The sequence below is a fragment of the Mus pahari genome, chromosome 3, assembly GCF_900095145.1.
Source record: "Mus pahari chromosome 3, PAHARI_EIJ_v1.1, whole genome shotgun sequence".
In the NCBI taxonomy this organism is placed as follows: Eukaryota; Metazoa; Chordata; class Mammalia; order Rodentia; family Muridae; genus Mus; species Mus pahari.
The window spans coordinates 112,251,199-112,260,612 of record NC_034592.1 but is presented as its reverse complement, the minus strand read 5'-3'; the positions used below and the strand labels follow the sequence as shown (position 1 = coordinate 112,260,612).

At 45.2% G+C, this 9,414-nt stretch overlaps 1 protein-coding gene across 1 annotated transcript in view; it reads right to left on the bottom strand.

The window, feature by feature from the left end:
* The window catches only part of Ttl (tubulin tyrosine ligase), a 28,181-nt gene extending 20,024 nt beyond the window's left edge, over positions 1-8,157 (bottom strand). Inside the window, exons 1-2 of the mRNA XM_021193982.2 lie at positions 7,805-8,157; positions 5,113-5,191 (exon numbers count right to left, since the gene is read on the bottom strand). Coding sequence (XP_021049641.1) covers positions 5,113-5,191; positions 7,805-7,961 — 236 coding nt within the window. The 5' untranslated portion in view covers positions 7,962-8,157. The remainder of the gene's footprint in view (positions 1-5,112; positions 5,192-7,804) is intronic.
* Positions 8,158-9,414: the final 1,257 nt, after the last annotated feature.

Genomic DNA, 9,414 nt, shown 5'->3' with positions numbered 1-9,414 from the left:
AGATCTGACGCCCTCTTCTGGAGTGTCTGAAGACAGCTACAGTGTACTTAAATATAATAAATAAATAAATCTTAATAAATATAATAAATAAAATAAATAAATAAATCTAAATAAATAAATAAATAAATAAATAAATAAATATTGGTGCTGGAGAGATGGCTCAGTGGTTAAGAGCACTGGCTTGTAGGCATAATGTCACAGAGGATCTGGGTTCAGGTCTCAGCACCCACATGGTGGCTCACAAGCATCTAAAACTCCAGTTCCAGGGGACCTGACATTCTCTTTTGGACTCCTTGGGCACTATATGCATGTGGTATACATACACATGCATGCCAAACAGTCACATAAAATAATACCAATACTAATAAATTTTGGCAATTTAAAAATATAAAACAAAGGTGTACTATTAAGAAATTGAAAGAGAGGCACAGAAGCTAAGAAACTTCCCAGGAGAGTAAAGAGAAAAATGAATAAGTCAACGAATAATGGGAAAGATGTGGCCCATAATCACACAAATCTATGGTCAGTGTCAACTGCTCTGTCCATGGCACAGTAAAATGAAAGAGCAGTCTGTTTGGAAAGGCAACATTTTCAGCAAAGAAGAAGCAAATGAGCAGTTTTCCCTCCATGGTCAAGAAAAATAAATGATATTCGTGGTTGAGATCATAAATACCTAACCAAAACATTCTTTTAAGAAATGTTATTTTTTACAATATTTGTGTGTGTGTATGTGTGTGCATGCGCGTGCATGTGTGCACATGAGTATACAGGCTAGTGGAGATGGAGGAACCTCTGGAACTGAAGCTTAGAGATGATTGTGAGCCGTCAACTACTGGATGGAGAGTGTGTGCTCTTAACCACTGAGCTATCCCTCCAACCCTTGAACAAAAGCATTCTTAAACAATTTTTCCCCTTGCAATGCTGAGGACAGAACCCAGGGACTACCACATCCAGGAAAGCACTCAATAACTGAGCTACACATTCCTTGGCCTGCCAACAACTTTTTAACAAGACCTCACTCAACTTGTAACTTCAGTTGGCTATAAAATAGCTATCATTTTTACAACAACCCCCCCCCCCCACATACACACCATATGTGGATAATGAAATGGATTACTTTAAGAACAAAAACTTGAAAAGATGGTGTACTGGCAAATTTTATGTCAATTTGTCACAAGCTGGAGTCATCTGAGAGGAAGGAGCCTCAACTGAGAAAATGCCCCCATGGTAAGATCTGGCTGTAGGGCATTTTCTTAATTAGTGACTGACGTGGGAGGGCCCAGTCTATTGTGGTCCTGGGTTCTATAAGAAAGCAGGCTTAGTAATTCATAAGGAGCAAGTCAGTAAGCAGGCCCACTCCATGGTCTCTGCATCAGCTCCTGCCTCTAGGTCCCTACTCTGAGTTCCTATCCTGGCTTCCTTCTATGATGTACTACAAAGTGGAAGCATAAGCCAAATAAACCCTTTCCTTCCCAAGTTGCTTTTGGTCATGGGCTTTCATCACGGCACTAGTAACCCTAACTAAGACAGATATTTCTCAAGTTCTATAGTTAAGCTCCAAGTAGCCATTGGCTACAAACTCTAACATCAAAAATGAATTGAAAAATCCTAAAATATTAAAATTCTCTTTAGCCTTAGATAAGTTATAACATAAACAGATGCTGCTCAATTAATACTTTGGGTATGCTTATACAGAAAAACATTGTCGGGGCTGGCGAGATGGCTCAGTGGTTAAGAGCACTGACTGCTCTTCTGAAGGTTCTGAGTTCAAATCCCAGCAACCACATGGTGGCTCACAACCATCTGTAATGAGATCTGACGCCCTCTTCTGGGGTGTCTGAAGACAGCTACAGTGTACTAATATATAATAATAAGTAAACCTTAAAAAAAAAAAACATTGTCAAAGTTCAGCCTAAACCATTGGTTCTCAAGCTTCCTAATACTGTAATCTTTTAAAACAGTTCCTCATGTTGTGGTGACCCCCAGCCCTGAAATTAATTTTGTTGCTACTTCATAACTATAATTTTGCTACTGTTATAAAATGCAATATAAATATCTGATATACAAAATATCTGTTATATGGCCCTCAAAGGGGTCAAGACAGATTGAGAACCACTGGCCTAAACAATGTTGAACTCATGGCATCTTTTACTATTTTGTATCTACATGTAAAAATTACTCTCCATTATAATAGACAGAACTTCAAGGCTGAGTTAAAATGTGGATTTGCTGGGATGTTAATGTTTCCTTTTAAAACCCACTGCAGCATCCGGTACCTATTGGAAACATTGGCTTCCCTGCACCTGATGATACAAACTGGAAACATCGGCTTTCTCAGTTCCAGGAGGCCCACTCTATAAAAAGTATCATGGCTGCAGCTGCCCAAATGGCTCAGGATGCACTTGCAAATGTCCTGTCATGATGAATCATCGGTTCAGGAAACAGTTGGAAAAAAAAAAAAAATCAAACAGAAGACAGCGAACTTAATGAATGTTCTCTGCTGATGGGCTCTGAGGGAGAGACGAAGGCATTTTCCTGTATTAAGTCCAATTAATTCTCTTGAAGTAGACATACTTGCCAAGTCATTATCTTCACCAAGCAAGCCCTTATTTCATTCAATATATTTTGGATTTTTAAATGGCATTGTTACATAAAAATCTCACACAAATTCATATTCTTAGATATATGAGCTAGGTTTACAGCTCAAGGAAGGAAAAAAAAGTTATGATCTACCCATACAGGTATGATAATTTGTATTCTCCAACTTCATAACACTTAATCCAACTTCATAACATTTAATAATCATGATTTTACATATGTTTATCATGTAACAAAATACAGAAAAATTGTCTTGCAATAATGTTGTGAATGTTAGCTAAACTAAAAATTTGAAAGTTACTTTTCAGGTAAGTTCAATATCCCTTTAAATCCAATATTAAGATAATGAGATGGCATATACTTGGAATAGTTAATGCGAACATAAAAGCTTTTCAAATAATATACACTCCAAGGCCAGGGCAGTTGATACTGAACAAGGAAGTTTCTAATCTGCACAAATACAACAGTATGGCCAGGGATGCTGACAGGGCTGCCCAGAGCCTGCCTGGGGTTCTATGCTGGACCCTTGACAACCTGTTTCTTCTTCCTGTCACTTCTAGCCCACAAAATGAGGGAGACCACAGTTCTAACTAGCATCCCTTCAACCCATACACAAGCACAGCAGAGATACACACTGGGAAAGGAGCCAGCAACTGCTGGAACTGCTACAGTATCTTGTAGAACACTCAGAGAGCAAGGGAAGTTGCTACTAATGGTCACAACAGTCACCCAGCACAGGTCATGTAACCATTTTCAAGATGCCATTACAGATAATATCCTATGTGACTGTGGGTCAAAGAGTGGGTATTGTTCAACTCCATTTTCCAAATGGGACAAGGTGATTCAGGGTGGTGCTGTCCAAGGTAATAGAGTCATGACTCCAGCCCTGCATTCTGACTCATTTCAGCTGTTGAATATGCAAATATGAAAAGCACTATTATTTTTTATAGCATCCTCTGCTTCCTACTTATAAAAGCAGAATTCTACTTTTGTCTTTCTGTATCTGTGTGGGCGTGCTCACATTCCAATGAGTGTAGGTGCCCACAGTGGCCAGATGAGGCTGCAGATGCCCTGGAGCTAGTCAAAGGCGGTTGTGAGCTGTGTGACATGGGTGAGGGTACTATGGCAGAACAGTATGTGTGCTCTCAACCACTACACCATCTCCCTAGCTCTGGCCATTTACATTCTAAACACAATCATACAAAGACTTCAGGAAGCCCTACTCTGTTTTACGAGTTGATACTAAGTCATGAAAACCGATCCCAGAGTAATGGGAAGGATACCAGAACCAGTACATCTAAATAAAAACAGAAATGCAATGAGAAGCACCGAACCTCTTAAGTCCAAAAGGGACATTAGCAAGTAAAGGCAGCATTTTGCATGGAATCCCATCTTCTAGTGCCCTATTTGACTACTCAAGACATGCTTATGAATTACGGAGAAAGAGTCCAGGAGACCTACCATAGCCCTGATCTTAGGGACAAGACTGAGAGCTTCCATCTGAAAATGACAGTAATAAAAGCAATGAGACGAGGTAGTTACTACCATCACACCTAGAGATGTTAAAGCACAAACACCCACAAGGTTCCAGGCCCTTGTGCTGCATCTACTCTTGCACATCACCTGGTTTAATCCTCATAATTGCTTTACGAGGGAGGTATTCAGGCTTAGAGGGATAAAAAGATTTGCCTGTTAATTGGATTCTTCAAAGAGCTGAGAATCACCCCAAGCTGTTGACCCTGGATCTCAGTCACTGTATACTACTGCTCAATTCTACCTTATAGTAGCATCCTTGTGCTATCTAGCCACATCCCTATGGGCTCAGAGAGGGGTGGTGGAGTGACCATGTGGCACTCTGAATATTTTCTCTGGGATCACTAGCTGCTTGAACGCCTTCTGAGGAAGGCTTGTACATTCTTCTCCAGGGACCAGAAATGCCTGGCAACTTAAACCACAGCCCACCCTTCCCCTAATTAGACAGGATGGGCAAGTTTCTAGACGAGCAAATGCCAAGGAAAAGTAGAACTGCACCTGAGTGATGCTGTAGCAGATGCTCAGTCACTCTGCTTCAAGATGTGACAACTCTGAGGTGTCTGTCATCCATGTCAGAGCACCTGGGGTAAATTAAAACCATTCCTTTGCTTGGCTCCTAACTTGCCCTGCCTCACCCTGCCCCCCTGCCTCACCCTGCCCCCCCCCCCCCGACTACAGATGGGTTTGCCTTGAAAATCTTCCAAGAAATCTCTTACACTAGAACTTCCTCCCTGAGATCCAGTCTCTGCTTCTAGGGAGCCTCACCTAGGAGACGCCAGGCTTTAAGAGATGCACAGCAACGCCTTAAACTGAAATCAAAGCAACTCAGAGGAGGCCACAGCCCTGCTATCAGTTGGTTTTAAAACAGGAAAGATTTTCTTTTTCCTTACAATAATCCCTTATCTTGGCTTAAGTGCTTCAGGGTGAAAGCTAAACCATTTATATAAAACACCAAAAATGGAGGACTTCGGGAACACTTACTTTACTAAAGAAGCTTTGCGGCACAGTTTGTCCGCCCCCCTGTAGTAATTCACCAGCTGTGCCAGCCCAGGCTCATGACCTACAAGGAAAGAAGAGACTCAGAAGAGAAACAGCAGGTGGGGAGAGATAATGTCAGTGACAGAGTGTGCAGGACACATGTGTCATAGCTTCTCTGTGTCTCATGTCATGCCCAGATCCCCTGCCTCTCGTGTCATACCAGATTCCCTCCCTCTCATGTCTTCCCCAGCTTCCTGCCTCTCATGTCTTCCCCAGCTTCCTGCCTCTCATTTCAGGCTGGTTGTCAAGCGCGGAGTACTTTTGTTTCTCTGTCCCAAGATCCCTTTTTCCTCTCAGTATCTACTCTCAATACTGAAACAATAATACTGGCCTGCAAGTCAGCTGTGATGTGGCTCCCCACCCCCCACCCCCTTTTTTAAATTAGAAGAGCATTGGGTATTTTTCTATCTCATATCTCATTGGCCCTTAGCATAGTCCTCTCTGGGTTTAACACACATAAGCTTGTAATCTGTTGAGCAAGGCTACTTGACTAGAGCCACACCTCCATCCCAACATCACATTCTCCAAATATCAAAGAAGGCAGCAGAGTATGGGTCATTTAAGGAGCTTCTAGAAGCTACTAAGAAGTGAAAGGAGGTAGTGGGAAGGCCATCGGAAGCCCTGAGCACTTCTTTACACTATCCCACAAGGAGGCATTTCAATAGTTCTTACTATAGAAACCCTTTTAAAACCACAACTGGAGGCTCGGAGTGTAGCTTAGCAGTACTGTGCATCCTTGGCATATATGGGGCCTTGGGTTTAATCCCCACCTTGGGTTCAAGCACCACAATGATAAAATGAAATAAATACAGATAAATGATTATAAATAAAAGGATACAACAAAAATGTTTTATTAAAAAAAATAGTTGACCCCTAACAAAATGCTTTGCAACAAAAAGTAAGATTTTAAAAACAGACTTTGAGTTGGGTGTCAAAGGTAACAATAATTAGTCCAACCATAGCACACAACCAAACCAGAACTTTCAGACATTATCTGGTTTGCACAATCTCCCTTGGGAAGACAGGCCCAAGTCCTTGATGACCTGGTACCTTCTCGTCCTATTGGCCCCGACCTCCCAGCGCCTGAACATGACTCTCTGTGCTTTTCTCTGTGGGTTTTATGCAGCCCACTTTAGACAAAAAGAGAATACTCCCAATGGCGAGTGATTAGAACCATTTTATTTAGAGGATACATCTGTCTTTTCCATAAAAATAGAATGTCTGCTGGTCATCTGCAAATTCATGTTGCCTTCTCAGGACTGGGATTCCAGCACACCAGCAAGGCCAGTCACACCCGACCCAGGCTGGGCAGAGCCTTTGGTGTGTTCACCTAAGTTCTTACTTCCAGGCACTGTCAGGTGCCAGGAAGGGAATCGATAAAGTTAGGAGAAACGACCTAGTCAACGGCTCCTGTGCTCCTCTCAGGGAACTTGGTTTTGAGGGACTTTCTTTGCTGAGCCCTTCCTGAGGAACCTGGCTACCTACCACAGGACATCAGTTTCTAAGCACATTTTCTAGTCTGTGACTTCTGAGTCTCCCAACCACCACTCCATGGAATCGCCATGTTAGAGTATAAACTCGTGTAATAATGAAAAGTTGCCCCTGAACTAATTCAGTAAGATTAAGCCTTAACATACTTCGTTCCATACGCCATCATAGCTTGCTATGGCTATAATGTTACCCAAATGCCCTATGCAAGCTTGCCAAATAGCCAGTTAGTTCCAAACAAACTGCTTCCAGTTTCGCCTCATCCACCACTGACCACACCTATGTCTGAAAAACCTCTCTTCAGGACGCGGGACACTACTTTCTGGGGTCTTTGCTAAGGTACAGATGCCCCTCTCCCCTTCTGTCCTTGGAATACAAATGACCCCACCCCCAAGTGAAATTCTGTAAAAGAACCAGCTACCCAGGGAGAGGCGGGCCCTTCCCAGATGACTATGCAGTGAAGGGACCATGAGACCAGGTTCAAGTCTGCGTCGGGATGCTAGTTGAACCCATCAGGACAACTTCTAGATTACGTCATTTAAAAGGGAGTTGCTGTCCCTTCCTAAGTGAGTGTATGCGAATAGAATGGTACCAAGCCAGCTTCGCCCATGTGGATGAGGAGAGCAAAAGTCACCCAAGATCTTGTAAGAAAACATCACAAGATGCAGTTGCAAATGTAAACTTTTGGTGCAGCTAAAAGAAAGGTCTGAAATGGAACAGCTCCCCAACGCTCCAGCTTCCCTGGAAGCTCCTGCTTTGGGTAAGTCGGTGAGTTTTCCCCAAATTCCCTGCCGGTTCATCTGGGCCTTCCTGTAACACAAGCCTTGGCGGTTTCGACAACTCCCCCTCCACGCCCACACCACACAGGGCTGAATCCTAAGTGGCGGAAAGCTGCAAGATGACTGATGCGGGCCCGGGGAAGCAGGGGAACCAGGCCGACACCACGGGTGCGGGGAGAGGTCACTGTCAGCAGACAGGGCAACCGCACCGAGACTCCGTTCCGAATCCAGCTACGGGTTTAGGTCTTGCTGGACCCATTTTAGATCTGCTAAGGCGAGCTCGCGCCTAGGGAAGATTAATGACCTTAAAAAACAAAAGCGCTGGCTCTCGGATTCATGCGCGCAGCGGCCACGAGGGAAAGGCTTACCTAGTCTCCCGAAGGGCAGTCGGTTCCTCTCCCCCAGCATCAGGTTGAACCTGGGGTTGTCTCGCCGCAGCCTCTTCCAGTAGCCGGTGGCCAGCAGCAGCCGGGAGACCTCGGCGTAGACGCTGCTATTCTCGTCGCGCACCACGAAGGTGTACATGGCGAAGGGCAGCGCGCCCCGCAGCCGCTACACGAGTCCAGGGCTCGGCGGCCCCGCGTGCACACTGCCCCAGCCTCAGCCTCAGCCTCAGCCTCAGCCTGAGCCCCGCTGTCCGTCTAATTCCAGGGCCGCACCTCCGGATTAGCCTAGTGTCTGCCCTGGGCGCCCGCGCCACCGCCCGAGTGGCGAGCGCCACCCGGACGCCGCGCCCACCCCCAGTGCCCCGCCCACCCCCGGCGCCCCGCCCACGACCGTGAGTCTGAGCGGCACTAGGGGCAGGTCTGCGGGCTGGGGCGGCTGGAGCTCCCAAGCAGGGCAGGCTGGGCCGACCCGCCACTCAGTGAGTGGCCAGTGGCATGGGTCTCAAGTGTGGCTGCAGTAGTAGCAAACTGCGGTGGAGAGACCAAGGGAAATGATTCCAGCTGCGCCATAGCCCGCAAATATCCCTTTCCGCCCTCTGTCTGCGTCTTCCACCTAGTTCAAAATCAGATTTGGTGGATGAAACAAAAGATCCAGGCATAGGTGTAGCTCAGTTGGTAGAGTGCTTGTTTAGCTAGCACTGAGGGTTTGACCTGGGTGCGGTAAAATCGGGCATGTGTCAGGAGCCACAATGGGACAAGCTAATAACTAGTAGGTGATCATCCTGAAGTAGCCTGCCTCGGATTATTATATAATCTGCGACAGATGAGCCCTCATTAAGCAAGATTTGAGGGACTCATTTTAGGAAAGATTCCTGCTGAGATAGAACAAAGGCTGCATTGCTTAATCCTATGTTAGGCTACAGGTGTTAATCGCCTAAACCAGCGGTCTTTTACCCTCAGAAAGAGCAAGAAAGTTTTTTAGGACTTTATAAGAAGTTTCCATCAGCATTTCGGTATAATTAGAGAGCTAGAAAGCTCCTCAGACCCTCAGACTTTAAAACCATCACTAGAGTCCTACTCTGACTCCACCGCTACCCTGGCCCTTTGGCGCCGGAACAGCGACATTGAATAAGGTAAGTGGACACAGATAGGACTCTTAACTGGATCTTACAAATCCATTGGACAAGGAGTGTGCCGTTATGGAGGGTAAGAAATAAATTGCCTTCTGCTATCAGCAGAGTAGGATAGTAGGGGCCATCAGCACCTGATGGGGTACCATTAGTGCCCACGTTAAGCCAGGAGCCATCAGCTCTGGGTTTTATTGACTACTGCCATCAGCAGAGGCTGATACTAGGTGTCATCAGTGCCTAGCTGTTCTGTTGGAAGCTATCAGCACCCGTCTTAGGTCAGAAGACATCAATTCTGGGTTGTGTGCCTTTCATGGGTATCTCTCAAGATGGGACAAAGTGAATCTACAGAGAGTTCTTTACAGATATTATTAAGTATACTCTTAAGAAAAAAGGCTTTGCCGGGCCTGGTGGCGCAGGCCTTTAATCCCAGCACTTGGGAGGCAGAGGCAGGCAGATTTCTGA